The sequence below is a fragment of the Manacus vitellinus genome, unplaced genomic scaffold, assembly GCF_001715985.3.
Source record: "Manacus vitellinus isolate BGI_N305 unplaced genomic scaffold, ASM171598v3 scaffold_23_pilon, whole genome shotgun sequence".
In the NCBI taxonomy this organism is placed as follows: domain Eukaryota; kingdom Metazoa; phylum Chordata; class Aves; order Passeriformes; family Pipridae; genus Manacus; species Manacus vitellinus.
Genome location: NW_021939718.1, coordinates 9,416,364 through 9,437,381, shown reverse-complemented (window position 1 = coordinate 9,437,381; position 21,018 = coordinate 9,416,364). Strand labels below are relative to the sequence as shown.

The following is a 21,018-nucleotide window of genomic DNA, read 5'->3' as shown; positions in this document are numbered from 1 at the left end:
ATAACTGATGATTATTTACCGTATGTAATCAGGATCACTTGTTATTTTCTTCTCTTACACTAGTAAGATGGCTGTTTGAAGGTAAAAGAAGTCAGTTGTTTATGATGGAGCCCTCTGTTTCAATAGTGGTGAAGAAATACGAAGTTGTATTTCTCAGATTTGCTCAGAAAAGCCTGGAAACTAGAAATACGCTTTTACAATACTGAATTGTAGTTTTTTGAATCTGAAGAGTTAGACCTCTGTGACTGAATAAATCAGGCATACATGGCAGGTAGGTGCATTGGACAACACTTGGGAGGGACAAATTCCCCCATGCTCTGCTCTCCAGCTCTCTGTGCCCCCCTGGTTCCTTCCACGGGGGTCTCTGTCTCAGTCTCACAGGTCTTCTCCTCTCTCTCCTTCCCATCCAAACCATTTTATTTTTCTATTAGTTTTTAATGTCATATCTGTCCTCCTTGATCAACCTGTGATAGTAAAGAACAATTTCTCACACCATTTGTAGCCTGTGTTTTGAATTTCTCATAGGGGCGTCAGAGTTAGAAGTTAAAATACATTACAGCCCTTTGTGTTTGTACTTTGTGTACTATTTTTAATGCTTAATCCAAGGCTATTATCTGACTAAAAAGGGGAAATGCCTTGCTTTTGGCAACTCAGCCTGCCATCTTTCTCAAAGTTAGAGCTTTAGGCATTCAAGAGAGGCTTGAAAGAATTGTCCTGTTTACAGAATTATTTCCCACAGCACCAGACAGTAATCACACAAGTTCAGTTGATTTTTCTGCAAAGCCTTTGATAAACTATTTTCTAAAAGAGGGAAAATAAAATGCATCAATTGGTGGACCAGCACAGGCAAGTGTCCTGGTTTTAGCTGGGACAGAGTTAATTTTCTTTTTAGTAGCTGGTACACTGCTGTGTTTTGTGGTGAGCAACCACACTGTGCATCACTGTTATCTCCTGGGGTTTATTCGCCGCAGTCATCATAAAAAGAAGACTCGACAGCCCATGGGTTCAAGCAGAGTGATATAGCTTGGGGCTATCTCCCTTTATTGAAGGTGTCTAGCTCTATTTATAGGGTAAGGTGGGAAGGTTCTGGAAAACAGGAAAGAGCATAGGATTGACAGGGGTGATAACCAACCAGGGAAGGAAGGAGGGAACATGAGATCAGGAGGGACCAATGAGAGAAACATCTGCAGTGCAGCAAACGTGAACCAATAGAAAAAAGGGCATAATTCTGAAGGGAAAAATGTGAAATTCGATAAAAACTGGGGTACAACAAATAGCGAACATGCATTAACAATTCTAATTAATAACAGTCTCTGTCTTAACCGCATCATGTTATATATCTTCAAATCATATCTTCATTTGTCGCTGTTCTCAGCCATAACTTCTTGCAGCCGTCTTTTTCCATTCAATAAACTTTACTTCCTGACTTTCTGTGCCCTCCGCATTTATTTTTTTCTCCCTCTTTTTCAGTACAATTATTAGTTTTAGTAGTAGTAATTTATGCAGTAATAGTAATTTATTTTGTGTCAGTTAATAAACACTTCTTATTTCAATCCACAAAGTTTCCTTTCCACTTCTCCTCCCTGGAGGAGTGAGTGGCCAGCTGGGGTCAAACCATGACAGCAAGAATGACATTTTCTATATTTCCCACTCAAGATCCATCATAAGCAAATGAAAAACAAAGGAAAAAAAAAATTCAAAGCATTTCCCACCTTTCATTAGAAATGTTATTCTATTAACCTACAGGTATGTGAAGTTGAAGTAAATGGTAGTGAGGGGCAGAATGATGAACATCAGTCATCTTTGGAAAAAATATATATTTTCAAACAAAACACTTTTTTTTTTGGTTACAACTAAGAAGAAGAGCCAGGCATACTCGATAGATTTTCTTTAAAAATATATTACAGTTCAATCATATCAAAGTGAAGTCTTGTGGGCTAAAAAACTGAAGAAAGAAGTGTTAGGTTCAGTGCTCTAACACTAGTATGAGTGTATCAAATGACAAAATTTTTTGTACAGCAACTGATGAACATACACCCATTTGTCTTCAGTAATTTCAGATACTATATATACAGTCTTTAATATAAAGCATTTTTTGTCAAAATTAGCTCTGTATTTAGTCTGGGCTTTGGAGCTTCGGTCTAAGAATTATTATTTGGACACATATCTGATAAAAAATTATAGTTACAGTACTTGAAAATCCAGTATATTTTAAATAACACATTTTCCACTTTTATTTTATACTAACTTCACTTCAATACAAACTTGACTTTGCAGATTGTCTCAGCAGGAAGTATGAGTACAATGAAATCTTCTTTCCCCTGTAATCTGCGTGTGCATCTCCAATTTGAGTTAATGCAAGTTCTCTGGGTAGATCAAGATAAGGACAAATTTTGTTTGTGACCATGTGTCGTGATGAAAAATCTTTGATATAGTAGAAAGCCTTGAGGTTCATATTCTAAATGGCCTGAGTTAATATGCCTACAGTATTTAAAATCTAAAGTTTATACTCGCTACTTACTTTAAAATCAGCTATTAACTTTGTGCGGCATTTTGAACTTTATTAAAATGATCGCAAGTTGGAAGGGGAGAGCTATCTCAATTTTCAATGCTGTTTCTCACAACTGTGATGTGAATATATAGAGACAAAGTGTCTCTTTTCCTTCCTGTCTGTGGAAGCCAATTCTCTGAGTGTTTGCCAAAATTATTACATCAACTTACTCAGTTTTCTCCACAATGTAAGTGTGCACATTCCAGAAATATTAAAATTCTGTAAAGATCAGAGTGGAATCTACAAAAAGGACCCTCTGACTGTCATGAAGATTGAGCTTGGGGGTCTCAAGTTGAGAGCAGAGTGTACTCCAGGAAATGTTTTTTGAGCACCTACCAAGGATCACTCACTGAAGTAAACTCACAAGACGTTTACTCTACCTGTATGTGTTGCACACCCAGCTCAGATAAATGCAGACATTGCTTATGCTGACTACACAGCAGGAGTTTTACCCACATACAGAAAGGCAGACCTTGGTAATGTATATATTTAGAACATACCCAATAGGCAAAATTTTCATAAACTCATCTGTTTTCATGAATATTTGCCTGAATATATCACTTGTGGATATGAGACATACTGGAGATTTTCAAAAAAATACCATTTATTCAGCTCTTCACTTTCCCGTGTTAAAAAGAACTTAGATTATGAAGATTCATTTACCTAGTGGCCTCCAAATTTTACACAGAGCAAGAAAACAGGTTTTTGTGAGCTCACAATTGCTAAATGGCAGCACTTTCTATTCATGGCTTTAGAAAAGAAAGGTTTTATTTTAAAGTCTGTTTCACACAATACAAAAAATGTATATATCAGTAGCTCTACACATTATCTATATGCATACAAACCCAATCATTTCTTTGTCTTACAGAGGGATTAAATTGTAACCAGCTTCTGAAATCTTCTAGTTAATGTTAACTAGCAAAATAAAATAAAATAATTTTTTCTAAGGATGTACAAGAAATGCCCAGGGAATTGCAAAACAGCCAGTTATCACGGCTAGCCAGAACCAAGAATGTTATGGGACATTTCATAGAGGCATATAAATTCTCAGGCTTAGGCACATCTGCTACAATGTCTTTGCCAGTAGCTTACTCATTTTTCACCACTTTAGTGACAACAAATAAAAGGAAATTGTACTTCCATTTCAGCTCTGGTGTTCCTTTTAAAAAAAATTGAGAAAGTTTTGTCAGTTTTTCTTCCAGTTATTCCTCTATGGCATTTAGTATTCCAAAGGCAACTGGTTGTGGGTTTCTTAGGAATATTTCAGTGCTGTCACAATTGTGATAATTCTTTGTGTCAGATTGTATTGCAGCCCAGATGTCATGGCAGTCCATGTGCTAAGCCAGAGAGCAGACTGTTTAGGAAGGAGTTACAGCCCTATTTGGAAAAAAGGCTCTTCTGGAAAGATGGTCTCCATCCACATGAGTAACGGACTAAGCTAAACTTCAACGAGGAACTGTTTTTTACTTTTCTTCTGCATTCTTGTTATCATTCTGAACAAAAACACCATAATTTTTTTGTCCCAATTAACAAATTAGGTTAAACTGTTATGTATTAGGTAATCACCTCCTGATAGACATCAGTATGACGTGAATTCTTACTTTAATTCTCTCCCTCTGCCCAGAGGTCCCTTTAAATGGACAAAATAAAGGCCATTTGGCAAAAAATGCAAAATAAATGGACACATAGTAGAATATTTTTGCAGTTACAAGCTAGTTCACTAGAAACACAGACACACAGAGTAAAAATGGAGATAGAAGTTAATGAAGAATGGGAGATACATGTGTCACATTATTAGCAATGCAAAAGACCAGCTTAAGCATGTGTTTCCCTACATCAACTATAAAAAAGAAAAGGTGCCTTTTTAGCAAGTATGCACAGAGTTTGCTTTGTTATTTCTAAGAAAAAAAATCAGAACACTTTCCTATTTTTATTCTATATTACAGTCATTATTACTACCTGTTTATAAAATGTAAACCCTTCCTTGCAGTTAAGATTTACAGAAGTCATCACCTTTGTCCACTCCTTACATAATCAGTCCATGGTGACAAAAATAAACTGATTTATTTTACATATTTTTTGAAGTAATTACTGATATGTTATGGATTATTAGTTGTGTGTGGCAGAAATAGTGGTCAGAACTGCAATATACAAATGGTAGCAAAATATTTGTTGAAGACTAGTGCAGGGTCTGCAGTACTAAGAGATCTTGAAGCATCATATAATACTGATGTATGCAATTATTTTATCTCTAGAACTATTCAAGCAACCCATGTCCACCACCAGTAATGGACAAAAAAGCCTGATGATGGATTTCTCAAACAACTGCAGTATTGTGCTTACTTATCCCCATCAGATCTTGTTTCTTAATGTCTTGACTAAAGATAACAATGGAAGGTAAAATTTGGCAAGGCAGTTTTTCTTCTACTAATGAATAACTAATGAATCAGATCACTTGTAAAAAGTGGTATTTGGTAAATTGCACTGTCCTGTCTGAAACATGACAAAGATGAAGTCTATATTTAAGGTCACTAAAATGGGATGTTATCAAAACTGATCTGCAAACTAATATTTTTAAGCCAGTATATTACAGTATAAATGTGTTGCATTCCCATTTCTATAAAGTTTACTGCCATAAGAAAAAATAATCAGGATCCCCAGAGTGTGGCATTTGTCCATCTGTCACTTGTATACACAATACAAACCTCGTGTTGAGATTCTGTTTAATGTACAACAAATACTTGCTGGACAGATTAGGAGCCAAATATGATGGTAAACTAGAGGAAGGAGCACAACCATGCCAATTTGCCCCTTGAGAGTCCCACTGTTCTACAAACCAGCTTCTGGGGTCATTCAGTGCTGACCCCCTTTGTAGAGGATGTGAGGCTGTCTCGAACTGGTAGCAAGTCATAATGACAGGGAATATGGCTGTTTTTTGGAAGATCGTAAGGATCCTGGCTGAAATGCCCTCTGCTGCTGAATGGTCCCTGCACAACACTCACCGTGGGTTCTGTGACAAAAAAGAGCACATACATTCAATATGAGAAGTGGCACACAGAAGGACAACGTATTTCATTTCAGGTTCTGCTTCAATATGAAGATTCCTTGTCATGCTGAGTTCCTGAAGTGCAGGTTTAGAAACCAAGGTTGATGTTTAGGTGTTTTGCCTTCACACTGAGTTACACCTGTAGACCTGCAGCAGGGCCCTGCCGTGAGGATATTTACTGACAGAAGCAAGTGGACCAGCATCTCTTCTTTATGTGTGGGCAAACTTAAGAAAAACCCTGAATTCGGGGGTTTTAATCAAGATTTTTAGAAAAGTCCTTAAAAGCACCATGGGGATACTGATGAATTTTCATTTCTAAGTTGGGAACAGAAAAGGAAAATGTATCCTATGATATGGGACACAATTTATTCCAGTCCAGAGATTATTAGGATAGCTACCATTTCACAAGATGCCAAAGTTTTCTGCAATTAAGTAATATAGTAACTAGACAGGGCCCATATTACTGAAATACTATGTCTATGGGTGAAGATGCTGTTTTATTCTGATCAAGAGAAAGAAATAGATCTTTCCTATCCCTCCCATACACTTAACTCCAGCTGTATTCAGTACTTAACAGTTGAGTTGAATTGTATTGCAATCAAATGCTAAGGTTATCTCATGCTGCTGTTTAGAGAAAGCCTTTTAAACCAGGGAAATTCAGAGGCACCTCTAGCTTACAGAACAGAGCTGAAGGTATTTCAAACCTCATTTGTGTGAATTACACCATTTATCTCAGTAGAGGGAGGTTATTGTTAAAAGCATTTGAGCAGAAAACAGAATCTGAACATATATTTTTTTTCCCAGTGAATTTTCATATGTTTTGATTAAACTGAATCAAAGAAAAAAGAAAGTCCCATGCTCTTTGCCCTTAACCTTGAGCATCCAGAAATAGATTTTGTACATACCAACTTCATACACGTTCTTGTTGGTTGTAGCAGAGCCGGTGATCTCGGCATAGGGGGAGTCCCTGCGTGCTGGTGACTTCATTTCAACATACCCACATTCTGAGCTTTTTGGTACCAGAGCTGGTGGATCCTTTATAGTAGCGTAGGGGTTCTCAGAACTGCTTAATGAGCAATTACTTAAATTGTATTCCGAGTTCTTCACTAGATCTACAAAAAGAAAAATGTATTACTCTCAAGCCATGGTACATATTATGGACACTGCTGCTGAAGAAAGGGCATTCTTTAATTCTGAGTTCTGAAAAGTCACTCATAAATGAACATTTAAATGGAACCCAGTCATAAAACTTCAAAATTATTATAAAACAATTAAAGAAAGCACCTCAAGTGCTGTGCTTTTTAATAGGATTGATCTGACCACCAGCAAATTACTGTTTGAAAGTCTGAGCATCTTCAATTCTGATTAAAACAGTAGCTAGCATTATATACTGTGGGGGGAGATGGCAGGCCCATAGAACCCCCGAGACCCCTAGAAGTAGAAGAGTTTGAAGTGTTACAGGGTGTGAGACCTTTCCCTTGAGAAAAGTGAGGATAATTGCATGTACCCATAGATACAGCCTTTACTGTTAAGCAGTATAAGGTCAAAGCTGTTTGGCAGCGTGCAGGTGCTGCATTCCTGGGTGTTTTTGTAAGAATATGTTTCTATTATATGTGTGAGAAAACAGACCTTAGAGAACTCAATGAAGCTGCCTGCTACTCTCACCTGCCTGCTGACACCCCTGGTCTCAGCACTCTGTTTGTGTGTGTGTCTTTCTTTCCCCCAGGGACCAAGACCTACCGACAGATACCCTACAACAATATACAGATAATGTGTAGTATCAGTTTTCAATAATTCAGAATACGTTTTGCCCCTCCAAGTGCTGTTCTCAGGACACTATTAAAGTAAGTGATCTAAGACTGTTCCCAAGGCCAATGTCTGGGCAAATGGTAACATTACTTCTATGGATGGCATGTTTGGTGAAAAGTTTTACTATGCAGCCACACTGAAAGAGTGTGGCTGCAAGAGCTTCTTTGCAAGTTTCTGTAACGTGATAACAGAAGAACTGAAAAGGAAACATCAGGTAGCTTGTGATTTAGGATTTCACTGAAGGACAGATAACTGTGGTTTCAGAGATATATTTTCTTATGCTGGGAAGTGATTTTGTGGTGTTTGTGTTACTTTGTTCTCTGTGTTGTTTCGTGATATGATGTGTTATTTATGCTTCAGAGATGAGACTTTGTCAGCTTGTTTCTCATTCAATATTTAGCAATGAGATTGCCCTTAGTGAAACTGTAAGTAGACAGGTGCTCATAACTTTGCGACTCATTTAAATCGGTCTTTCTCTAACCGTAGAACCCTAGAATTAGTTTAGGTTGTAAAAGACCTTTCTGATCATTAAGTCCAACCATTAATGTAATACTGCCAAGCCCACCACTAAACCATGCCCATAAGTGCCAAATCTTTACATCTTTTGCGTATGCACACCTTAATCAGGTATCAAAAATAGTGACATACACCAGTGTGGTACAGTGTAAAGTCTTATGAGAAAACTGAAAAATTCAAAAGAGCAAAATATCAGTGCTACCCTGAATTTCTGAAGCCTTTAATTCCTCTCTGTGTATTTGTATTTTGATATGCTTTCCAAAGGCCTGCAGTGAATGTGGTGAAGCATTACAGGCTTGCAGTCACACAGACCTACGCTGACCATGCCAGCTGCAAGAGGAATTGGCTCTCTTCTGAAGCCTTTCAGCAGAGACAGCATGTCCTCACCTCACTCACTAGGCTGAATTCAAGGGCCATCCCCCTTCTGCTTTTAGAATGGAGCTGTGTTGTGACTCAAGCATTACAGAAACATTTGATGTGCAACACAGAGAGGAATTATAAAGGCTTGGTTTGTTGTTTGTTTTTTTTTTCTAAATAGCCTCCTCCCTTCAGAGAAAAGAACAAACTTCATGTATTGATTCAATGTCTAAGAAAAATTTAGTGCAAAATTATTTTTATATGCTCTTCACCCAGAAGGTAATATAGAAAAGTAAACTGAATGTCTGTGTCATTTCATCTGAATACATCAGAAAATAATCTCACCTTTCAGAGACTTCCCCAAATATCCCCTATCAAGTCCAAAAGCACCTGAGAAAAATTATATAAAAAACAAAGTAGCTTTAAAATCAAAGAAAATAAAAGTGGTTAAACAACAGGTTCTAAAGGGTTTAAAAAATCGCTTAGGGATTAATTTCTAGCTGTACACAATAATTCTGTCATAAGCGCTGTGAAACTGCCCAGGGTACAGAAGTGTTGTTACTATTTGCTTGCACCCTTTCAGACAGGAGCTTCCTGAACATGGAAGGTGATGAAGGTCACAAGGGACCACTAAATTATCTGCTTTGACCTCACATATGTCACAGGCCATTACATTTCCCCCAGTTACTCTTGAATGAGCCTAATAACTGCTATTTGATTAAAGCATATTTTTTTTGTCTGGATAAACCATATCTACCAGAAGAGCATCCCATCTTAACCTGAAAGTTTCAGGGTATGGAAAGTTCACTCCTTGATATTTTGCTTCCAAATTTAATTATTGCCAAAATTAATCATGCCCAGGGTCCCTGTTACAGTCTCTTGACCTGCACGAATGGCCTAAGCACACAGCACCTGAGTCTGCAACTTTGCAATTACCTGTTAGTAAGAGATTTCTCTCAATATAAATCCGAATGTAAACATCAGCAGTGCATGACACTGTCTCCAGAGACCTGGCACTTACCTGGTTATTATGACTGTATTTTGGTACTGTGCCAGGAACTTTATGAAAGCCTAAAATCATTTTATCAATACCATATCTCTGTAAGCAAAAACCATAGTTTTCAAGAAGGAAATTATATTATTTGAGGAGACCTAAACCTGTTTAATTTTATTCCTACTTCATCTTATTAGATCTCGTGTCAGCTGTTCTGTTGTTTTTACAAGTCTTATGCCCAGGTCACCAAGTTACCCAAGTAATCCCATTTGATCTTCTAGGAAACAGACATAATATCAGCATTCATCTAGTCCTCTGGACTGTTACTGAGAATCTCCTGCCACGGGTTAACCATAGCAAGTATCTCTTAGGAGCCTTAAGTACAAATGCTCTAAAAAAATGTGAAGCTGAACATCAAGGCTTATGTAACCCTTTTCTGTAAAAACCCCAAAACAAACCCAAGAGATCTGAGCCTGAATGGTGGTTTGACCAAGACTGGGGATGAGCAGGAAACATAACAATGCTGCATACAGTTGTTCTGATTCCCAGAATCTCATATATTTGTAAGTACCAGAAATGAAGGTAATTAAATGATCTAAATGATACTGGCACTGAAAGTCCCTTTTAAGGGTCTTTCACTGGCCAGTGCAATCCAGCCTTTTTGGAGTGCATGAGTTTGGAAAAGAATGAAAAGACAGCATAAAGCAGGATACAGCAACTCTAACCACTTCTTAGGAATTTTTCTTCTTAGAGATAATGTTCTGTCTTCTAGCAAATGGGAGGCTTAGCTGGGAAGATCTCCTAGAATTTACATATGAAGCAGCTCAGATGATGAGAAACTACTTTTTAAACCATTGATTCCATTTGGTAGGGATTAAAAAAAAAGAATACATGCAACTTTTCATTTATTTAATAAGAGTATGTAATTTTTTCAAAGCAGACCCTTATCGTACAATACCCATTGCTTTATAAAACTAATCAATAAGCAAACCTTCTAACAAAAATAATATGAGATATTTTGCATATCATGTCTGTGCTGGGAATCAGACTGTTTCAGCATACCTCACAAGGAGTCACTTTTTTGTCTCTGAGGGAAGGTCAAACCTATAACCCTGAACCTCACACACAATCTGACCAACTTGGTATTACCCTGAGAGGAGACTCAGAAAAGCATTCCTGCTTTCTAATCCATCCCACACACAATGAATAATGTTCACATTCTCTCCTTTTTTTTTCGTTACCAAGTTCATTGAGGTAGCCACCATGTTTCCAGTCTGCTGGCAGTGTTCCTGTGTAGTCCATGGCAGTACCTCGTTTTCCAGGTTCCACATTTTTAAGGTTCACAAACAGCTGATTGTTTTTTGCCTGTTTCAAAGAAAGATAGGCAATAGAAACTGAAACTAGTGGGAAGCTGCTGAATTTCCACCTGATAATCAGGGAAAGCAAAAATAAACCAAATGGGAAACATCAGGGAATAAAGTAAAATAAACTGAAGACTAATTGACAGAGAAGTTTACAGATTTTTATGCTTTACCTTTGCTAAGGTCAGCCTCTCCATGTTGTTTACATGAGGTGGGGTAGTGCATTGAGTTAAAGTATGATAACTAGGGTTAGAGAAATAGTGACTGTTGGCATTTCCACCATTACTGTGAGGGATGGTTTCTGAAAAGAAAAAGACAGGAAAATGAACAACTGAAAATAACATGGCATTTCTTCCTCAAAGATATGTTTTTGACAGTGCTGCTCTGATTTCAAAATCTGATTTTGAGTTTCTTAAAAAAACCTACCGAAACAAAACTAAAAATGTTGCATTTATTTAAAGAAATTAGAGATACAGAGCAGTAAGTAACTAGTCATGTCCCCACTTTCAGCAAAGATCATACACAAGTGTTACTTGTTAACATCTCTGTTTTATCTCTGTAGTCATAGCATTGCCCTAATCACTGTCACTTGCACCATTAAGTTCACACCAACATTTTCTGGTGCTTCAAGAGCCACTAGTACCTTTGCTGATTTGCTTTTTCTTAACTCTTGACAACTGTTTCTGCTGTTGTCTTCAACTGCTGCTTTCCTTAAACAGTGGTGTGCAAAAAACAGCATTGCCTTAAGTTTTGTGTACTCACTGCATCGCAACTCACAGGCACTTTCATAGGTCAGAAACTCCTGTTTGCTTCATTTCTCTTTCCCTTAATTTGTTTCAAACTTGAGCCACTTTCCTATCTGGTTCTCTACAGAATCCTGCCACAGATAGTGTGAAATCTTGATTTTTCTACAGCCATAGCAGCCTTTCTGTATTCAAGCTGTTGGCATTGAATTTAAAGTCTCTGTAGAAACCATATTTTGCCACACTCCCATTCTCTTTAAAAACAGGCACAGGGGAATAGAAATGTCCATACTTCCACTGTTTAATGAAGAAAAATATTTGAGGATAAAATCTGTTCTAAACATCACTTACCTGAAATGGTGTAATCTGCATTCATGATCCTCATAGCAGGGGTGTAGGTCACTGTGGGCATATTTGTTTCTTTTCCCTTCTGCTTATGTCTGTAAATGATGAACAGCACTAGCAGGAAAAGCACAACCAGGACAAGAACAATGATGCCTGCTATAGCCCCTATCTGGTAGGAGTCAGCAGGGATGGCAGTACTGGTACGGCTTAAACTGTTCAGGTTTCCCACAATGATTACACCAGCTGAAATACAAGAAGAAATAAAAATATGTGGCATGAACTCAGAAGGTCATGTGTCAGGAGCAGAAGACAAGATTTCACTTCTAAATCTTCCTGCTAACCTAACTGTATTTAATAATGCCAAAATAGAGCCATGTCAGAAACCAATGTGAGGACAATCCTAACCTTAGGACAATCCTAACCTTAAGGAAAAACATTCATGATCTTCACAGAAAGAGATATTTTCATGAATTTGAAGTAGGAATATTCCCTAGGCAAAAGGACAGGGCAGGTAAAGCACATGCTTTGGACACTGTAAAACATTTTGTGCAATCTACACTTGACAGCTTTGCTCCAATTAACTATCACTGAGGTGTCTCATTTAAAGTGTACAGAACGTATTTAATAGAATTGACTATTTAAATGCTCATACCTTCTCAGATTTACTTAATAAATGACCCAGAGATGGTATTTCATAGGTCAATGCAATTTTTACAGGAAACAGTTGCAGTAGTTTTATTGCATCCAGGCTTTACCTTGATCACACCTGGCCCCTTTCCAGCCTGGGCTGCAGTAACACGTGCCAGTGATGTGGTCACAGGTTGAGTTGTTCAGACAGTCACAGATCTGACGGCACCCATACCCGTATGTACCCTGGGGACATTCTGCATAAGTGAAAATGAGACACAGTCAGTACTTATTAAGTGCTTTGCTAATTACAGACCTGCAGTGCCACACGTTTCTAACCGCACACGTTTCAGTCCGTGGTCAGCAGATGGCAATGTGTCATTAGCAGCAGATCTCTTAGGGAAGGAATCCTAAGAGGACCCCTCAGCGTGTGTGTCTGTGTGTGGGAAAGGAGAAGGAAATTTTATTTAGAAGTGTATTCATCCTTTACCTGCAATGTTGCTGCCACTAAGGCAGTGCAGTTAGAAAGGAAAAAAAAATCCTAATAAGATAAAAAGGGTAGGAGACGGGGAAGAAATGGGCAAGATGTGAATAAAGAGCCAGAACACAATGTCTTTCGGGTTGCTCATATCCCAGTGCTTGAAAAATCATGTAATCATACAGGTGGAGTCAGATATCTGGCTGCTGTCGTATCTTATGACAGATGTGCTGATGTAAAATAGCAAGAAGAAAGGGCCATAACAGTGAGTCTAAAGTGCAACACACATTTATATAAAAATAAAACTGCTGCTTTGATACTGTAATGTATATACTGAGAAACTACCTACAGGAGGAAAATGCTAAATCTTGGAGAATAAGCTAATTGGAAGAGTTTCACAGATTTTTTTCTCTCCCAGAATGACTTGAATACAATAATTAATTACTGATCAAAGTGTCTCCTACATCACGACATAAGCATGGTAGAGAATTATCCTAAACTGATAAAAATTATTTCTTTTATGCTGCCACCTCTGGTACTGTGTGTAACACTAATGTGTTACATTATAGTAGTTCTGATGGTTTCAGCAAGTATGGTAGTTCTTCACCTTCTGAGACTCAATTTTCTGAAATATCTCAGGAGTTCTGTAATTATATTAACTTGTTCTTCTTTTTGTCTTTTTAAAGGAATATAACTCACCTTCTAGGCATTCCTAATTTAGAATAATTTACAAAGTAAAGTAACACAATGAATGCCAGATAATGTTTTTGCAGTCTTGTCTCAAGTGAAACTTCCATGTCTATATAGATTATCCTTCTCTTTATTACACTCAATTAAACAAAATTTTAATTACTGAAGTAAATGTCTGGGCAAAAAATATCATGTCATAAAATATTTTGGCATTTTAAAATCTGAATTAGAACAAATACCAAAGCATTTAGTTTAATATTGTTACATCATTATTATAAAATTCTAAGAAAAATATAAAATCTATAAAATGTAATAATAGACTTAGATTTGCCAAAGTATTCAAAATTATTTTTTGACATCAAGTGACTGTCTTAAAAAGTTAGTCTTTCCCTGAACTTTATTGCTCTTTTGAAGTGAAACAGAGAAATCATCAGAGTGCATGAATTTGGGAGCACCTCTCCATAAAGTCAGCAAGAGTTGGACAAACACTTCTGTGCTTACGAGACGGATTCTTCTTTTAATGTTGTACAATGTGGCACCACTATTGATGTCAGTGGTGTTATTCTTGATTTTCATGTATAACAACCACACACATATGAAAACAAAATAGCATCTACAATGCTTTTATAATCCAAATGTGTTGCAAAACCACATTGCACTGATTAATTGTATCCCCACCACTTCTTATCTTTAGTTTTCTAACTATTAGTTTTCTAACTATTACTTTTCATTGTGGTTTATGCTAATCACAATTACTTGGATTCATATATTGCTTTTACATGACAAGAGTTGTTGGATGTTTTTTTAGCTTTAAGTCCAAAGCAACTAAAACATAGTGCAAATGCCTCTTACACGGAGCTACAAATTGAAAGAAACAGCCATTGCAATCATCAGTCTTAATAACTAGTTTTGTGGGCTTTTCTCTCTTAGGAAAAAGCCTCGGTCCAGCTCCTGAAGCTCTTCCCCTGTCAGAATTCCCACTGTGGCCAGAACACTCACTCTGCTCGCAGTGCTTGCCCATGAACCCCGTGCGACATGTGCACTGCCCGCTGATGTGGTCACAGTCGGCTCCATTCTGACACTGGCAGATCAATGCACAGTCCTTCCCGAAAAACCCCAAGGGACATCCTGCAGCACAAGGAGAGGGACGGGAAAAAGAGGTGAAACAGCCACTCCAGAAATGAAACGCGAATATTCTGGTTTAGTGTGTTACTGAGAGCTCATTTCTGTAGCTTCAGGAACATTCTATAAACACAAGAGATCGAGCCCTATCTTATTTGAAGTGGTTTAAAATACACATTAGGCAAAATCTGCATAAAAATGGGTTTGGGAAATTGAGCAGAAATTGGGAAATAGTGCAGACAACAGAGGTTCTGAAGAAGGCAGCAAGAACAGCTCTTTGAAGAAATGGGTTTGAGAAGGTATTTGAGTGAGGAGAAGGAGGGCAGTTTGTGAACCAGACCACGGAGTCTGTTCAGCAGTCAGTGAATATTTGGACATCTTTTCCTCACAATTTATGCTGAAGCACAACAAAAATAAAAATAACAGCATATTGTATGTGAGCTACTCACAAAGATACCATTTCAGTATGGAGAAGACATACCACTGCAAAGAGATCATTATTCACCAGCAGGATGCAAAATAACCATGATAGCTCACAGCAGAACAGCATAGTAAATGTCTTCCAGAACTTTATCCATATGGCCCTGCAATATATCTGTTATTTCTTGACACTCTGACATTATTCATTGGAAAAAGGAGAGTTCTGATTTCTGAAAAATATGTATTTAAAACACTGAATGCAGAACACAGTCAGCAGTCACATTTTTCTTGAGGTCAAAGATAAGAGTTCTGCCCAGATTACAGTCAGTGGGGGTGTGACTACCTGAACTGAAGGTAAACCAAATTGAAGGTGTAATATGAGAAAGAAGCCAGCTCTATCAAAATTTATTTCTAGCAAATGTTTATTTCTCAAACTTTGTATGAACTCTCACCCAGCATACAATGAGTGCCACATACCTGCACCCAGTCATGCATGGCTTTTTTATTTTAATGAAAAGCTCTTGGGGGGAAAAAAAATCAGTATTAATGTATTATTAAATGAAAAACATCCCAAAACTATAATTTTACAGTCTAGTGAAGTTAACTTTCCACGTTCCAGATAAAATAACTCCTGTATTAGTATTTGAATTACAGGTACTGAGCTTCAGCTGTTGTAATTGCAATTGCAGATATTGGATGTACAGTGTGATCACTCTGCAGTGACAAGAGGGGCTGTGCCTCAGCAGATCACAGCCACAGCTGAGACAGAAGCTGTTCCCATGGCTTCAGTCTGAAGGATAATTCTGTCACTGATTTGTAGACTGAGAATGGAATACAAAAGTCACTTACTCTGTGTACAGTAAAGACCAGTCCACCCTGGGGTACACTTGCACTCCCCGTCATAGGCGCTGCAGAAAGCCCCATTGTGGCAGTTGCATGTGTGGATGCAGTTTGGTCCCCAGTGGGAAGGTGGACAAGCTAAAACAACCCAAAGCAATTAATTAATCTCAAATGAAAAAGCCGTTGATACCCATGAATAGAGCTGCTTCCATTCACATATGAGCACTGCTTTGTTTGGTGTTTGTTGTTTTCCTTTCAGATGTGTGGTTTGGGCTGCTCTATTCTGACCAAATAGCCACGGACTTATTTATTTATTTAAACTAGGAAATCATTTTACTCCAGGTAAAAAGTGCTGAAAAATAATAAATATGTGAAAACCCCAGTGATACATAATTGATACTGAGTACACAGGACATTCACACCAGCTTTCTCATAAAGACATTGTTTCCTTTTTCCATTTATTTTTTAAACTGCAAACAGTTCAATTGTTTACAGTCAAGAGGATATGGTTTTTAAGTCTCAAAAGTGAAGGTAAACAGAGGTTGAAACAGCTATATAGCCTATAGCTTTAGACCCCAAACTAAGCTTGCTTCTTGTGTTTCCACTATAATTGCTTAAATGTGGTGCATATAATCAGGTCTGTGCCTTAGTCAAGTTAACTCAGTTGCTTCCGTGGGTCCAATAATCAATATAATATTTCTAAAAACCAAGTAATAGCTATAAAGTGGAGATTACTTTGCTCACAATCATGTCTATACATTAGGAGACAGAATTTACTGGCTGCTTTGAAAATGTCATGATGAATGACTGTGATACTGTGTGCTGCCATTAGAATAGTGAAGTGGTTCCAAAATACTAATTACTTTTCAGAGACAGAGAAAGATAATTTTCCTCATGTTAGAATACCACAAAGTGAAGAGGGTACTCTAAGAATAGACCCTTTCTGTTGAGTAGGATTCACATCTTGAGGGTTTTTTTTCATTAAGAAAGTAGTTCTTTAAGTAGTACTTTAGTACTTTAAAAATAGTTTTAAGGAGTACAGTGTGAGTATTTCATAGGAGAGAAGAAAGAGGTCAGACATGGAAGCTGTAGTTTTATTCCTGTTTAAATTTAAAGAGGCTGATAACTCCTTATTGTTGTGTACTGAATTGGTTGTCCAGAGACCTGTCTGGGAGCAATAAAAATTCCTGAATCCTTTAAATATTTGCATAATTATTCATGTATGTGTGGGCTGTATTTTTGCAAAGTGTCATCTTTGCCTGAAGTTCACTTTGTTAAGTAACATATTACCTCGTATCGAAAAAAAGGATTAAGTTTGGGTTTTGCTGTTTTCACTTCAGTTGTGCCTCATAATTATTATAATTATAGTTTTGTGTTTGAAATTAGTGGTCAACTAAGAAGGAATGTAAATCACATACAGCCAGAAGGTTAAAAGTTTGAAAAAGGTCTCTAGTTCTGAATGAAATTAATGGAATCATTAATTTCCATGTTAACTAAAGGCCTTTACACAAAGCAAATAAACTTCCTCTGTCATGGTCCATGAGCACAGCCTCAAGAAGCACTTCCATTCATATTGCTGGCACCATTTTCTTGTTATTGATTCAGTGAGTAAGTCCCTCCTCCTCCTAAATACCCCTATTCTGCTACTCTCCCAACTACCTACTTATTTTACCATACAAACAGTTGGTACTTTGTACCAACTGGCTTCCGCAGGAATAGGCCCAAGATTTAGTTTGGTATCATATTGAGTTGTGCATGCTAATCAGTTCACAGAACTTAGCCAGGGAAGTGTTTGGTTTTTTTTTCCAAACTGACCAGATGTTACATTGCACTGGTACAGAGCCAGTTAACCTGGGCCGGTCAAACCTTAAATGATATAAACCAATGAGGCCTATTATTAGGAAATGCACCTCCCTGGGAACCCCACCACAATGTCTTTTGAACTTTAACATATCAGAGTATGGTGCAGCTACTTTTACTTACAAAAATGGGTTGACTGAAGTTTTGGCATGCATATGTTTCAGACTGCATGGATTTTTAGTACCTTATGGGATTGTATATACTTCTTGTGAGAATTTTGCTTAAAACAATTCTTTCCTGTAATTAGGAATTTGCATACACCCAGGAAGGCATATGGAGAATGACTAATTTAATAAAATAACTCTAAAAAGTAATAAAATTAGGGCTTTTCCCTCCTCCTTTTTAAAGTCAATAACAAAGTTTCTATTGAGTTTAGCATACTAAGACAATACTCATCCAGTGAGGCAGAATGACACTAAAAATGTCTATCTCTGAAACATTTAAAAAAGGAAGAAACAGAAAAATCCATCACAAAGTTATGAACACTTTAAAAAAAGTCTGAGTGGTAAATTTCTTAACGAAATGTTCAGATGTTTAGTAAGAACAAGGATGGTAGTGCAGTCAGAGCACTAAATTGCATCTGAGAAAATCTCAGCTTAGTTTTCAGCCTTGCCAGTAGCTCTCTTTGCAAAAGAGAGTAAGAAAAAACACCCTGTATTTCAGTGCTTCTTATTTATAAAATAATACGTCTTATTTGTAAGATTGTCCTGAAGATACAAACCCTGAGATGTTCACAACACTACTGTGAAAAGAGTAAATAATTACATATAAAGAAACAACAGACCAAGAACTCTCTAATGTAAAGATTTATCAATCCACAGACATGTTTGAAGAGACCTGTATAGTCTCCTAGTCCAACATCCTATTCAAAGGTTCTTCAATTATGATAATTTCACAGCCTCTTCCAGGCCGGAGACTTCAGAGCGTCTCTGGACAGTTGCTGTGTCTGACAACTCTCACAGTAAGGATTTTTATTCTTTTATCTAATAAAAGTTACCCTTGCTGCAACCTGTGAGTATTGCCTCTTGTCTCTTCACTGTGCACTTCTGCAAATGAGCCTGATCCAGCTTCTCCACAACTCTCCTTTGGGCAGTGGAAGGTTGAAAATTGATCCCTCCTATCCTGCACTCCAGCCCACTCATTGAAAGGATCATAGTGCACCATGACAGTGTTGATAAAATGAAGAAAAGTTTAGCCATATATTCATTATTTACTGTGAAGTCCTAATTTCTGACTTAGACAGTGTTGTTTCACCAAAATGTTGATACTTTAGCCAGACCCTGGTTATTTGTTCTAAAATTAAAGGGAAAAAACTGATACTTACGCTGAGAGCAGTCACTACCAATCCAGCCAGGGTAACACTGGCAGGATCTGTCAATAGGATTACAAGTTCCATTATTGGTGCAGGTGCATATTCCAATGCAGTTCTTGCCAAATCTGCCACTGGGACATACTGAGAAGACATTGTCAGAATTAAAACTCCTTAGCAATCAGAACAAGATTTTATTTTCTTTATTTCAAGAGAAAGCAACTAATATTTGGATCAAGAAATATCACTTAGTATAACATTAAAGTAAGGCATTATAAATTCTGGTAAGCACAATATCCATACTTACTATACAAGTAATAGAATTAAGAGTACAGTGGGTTTCACACTTTATGAAATGTCTTTATTACATGTTGTACCTTCATTACAGAGGGCTCCTGTAAATCCAGGCAGGCAGTCACACAAGCCAGTGATGTGGTGGCAGGGACCACTGCTATGCACACACTGGGGGCAAGTCTGGCTGCAGCGGTGTCCATAAAACCCAGGGGAGCAAACTGGAACCAGAGAGAACAAAGTTTTGAGGTTTTACCCAATGAGCGCTTCTGCAAAATATAAACATATCACAAGCAGAATGGAAGAGAAGGTAGTTGTTGAAGTTGTTGAGAGAGGTGGCCGTGCTCTGAGGCCACGAGGAAAGGGCTTGGAGCCCCTTGGGGCCTCTGGGCCCGCCCCCCCCGCCCCAGCCCCCAGCAGGGGGGCTACAGAGACTTAGAATAGTGTTAAACTGGACCAAGTATCTGTAGCTAGAAAGCTAAAGAAGTTTTCTTTGAGTGAGCAGAGTCAGAGCAGCATCAGCAGCGGCAGAACTGCACGGACCAAAGAAACGGTGGCAGAGAGCCAGAAGAGATAAGAAAGCGGCAGAGGCAGCTTGCAGCCAGCCAAAGAAGACACAGAGTTGTCTGAAGAGAGCCGAGAGAGAGAGCCAGCAGCAGAGAGAGCAGACTAGCTCTACAGGCAGAGTTTTTGGGGTAAGAAGTAAACCAAAAAACCCCCAAACTCCTTTTGTGACCTTTCCGAAGTGGAAAGGATGGACTCCTACTGAATGGAAGTCCTAAAACTGCAGCAGCACTGCAGAAAAGAGCTGTAAAGCTCAGAAGGAATGCGGAGGGAGTGACCTTGGTCCCCCCGCTGCCTGAGACAGAGCACAGAGCTCTGTAGGGGAACTTGAATCCCCTGAAGATACAGACCGTCACGAAGACCCCTGAGCTTCGTGATATGATGTGGTGATAGTGCCCTTGTCCTGGGAAATGCAGCCCACGGAAGAAGACCCTCGCTTGAAGACGAGTGGCCGAGGGGCTTGAATACCCCCTCGTGAGTACTGGCAGAGATCCAGCTACAGCTGCTGCATGGAAGAGCGAAACAGAGAGACTGCTGCCCTAGAGAAACTGCTGCTCTGAGAGTGGAAAGAGATCTTTTCCTTCTTCCCTCCTGGACTTTTATTTGGAGGGGAGAAGAGATTTGATCCATTGTAAATACTTTTATGTCATGGTAGAGATAGCTAAGGTTGTGTACAATGTATTGTAGTATTTATTTGTACAGTCATTGTAATATATTCCCTTTCCTCCATTTTGAATCTTGTGTAGTGTCTGGAAACCATCTCTCACTGAGTTGAGATGTTGGAGGGGGCTTGGACTAGGGAATTAGATCTTTTGGAGCTCTCAAACCATGACATTTACTATCACAAAAGGAGATTTGCTCGTTTTCCTCAAGGTTAATAATTCTGGTTAATAATGACTTAGTCAACATTCTGTTACATGTCAGGCCACACTGTGATTGGATAATGTTTGAAATGTATATATACTTTATTATTATACATATTTGGCCAATCATGGATGTGTTTTAAAGCATATTTGAAGACAAGTAATTTAAAATAACAGAGAATAGTTTTTCTCTAGATGAGTAAGGTCATCTTAGATCTTGACTTCTTATGTG

General features: G+C 38.0%; 1 protein-coding gene across 1 annotated transcript in view; it reads right to left on the bottom strand.

The window, feature by feature from the left end:
- Positions 1-1,010: 1,010 nt before the first annotated feature.
- MEGF10 (multiple EGF like domains 10) overlaps positions 1,011-21,018 on the bottom strand; it is a 68,794-nt gene continuing 48,786 nt past the window's right edge. Inside the window, exons 14-24 of the mRNA XM_008925121.3 lie at positions 19,446-19,580; positions 19,084-19,212; positions 15,909-16,037; positions 14,517-14,645; positions 12,478-12,606; positions 11,729-11,965; positions 10,808-10,935; positions 10,515-10,638; positions 8,625-8,669; positions 6,503-6,709; positions 1,011-5,561 (exon numbers count right to left, since the gene is read on the bottom strand). Of these exons, the coding sequence (XP_008923369.2) occupies positions 5,401-5,561; positions 6,503-6,709; positions 8,625-8,669; positions 10,515-10,638; positions 10,808-10,935; positions 11,729-11,965; positions 12,478-12,606; positions 14,517-14,645; positions 15,909-16,037; positions 19,084-19,212; positions 19,446-19,580 (1,553 nt within the window). The 3' untranslated portion in view covers positions 1,011-5,400. The remainder of the gene's footprint in view (positions 5,562-6,502; positions 6,710-8,624; positions 8,670-10,514; positions 10,639-10,807; positions 10,936-11,728; positions 11,966-12,477; positions 12,607-14,516; positions 14,646-15,908; positions 16,038-19,083; positions 19,213-19,445; positions 19,581-21,018) is intronic.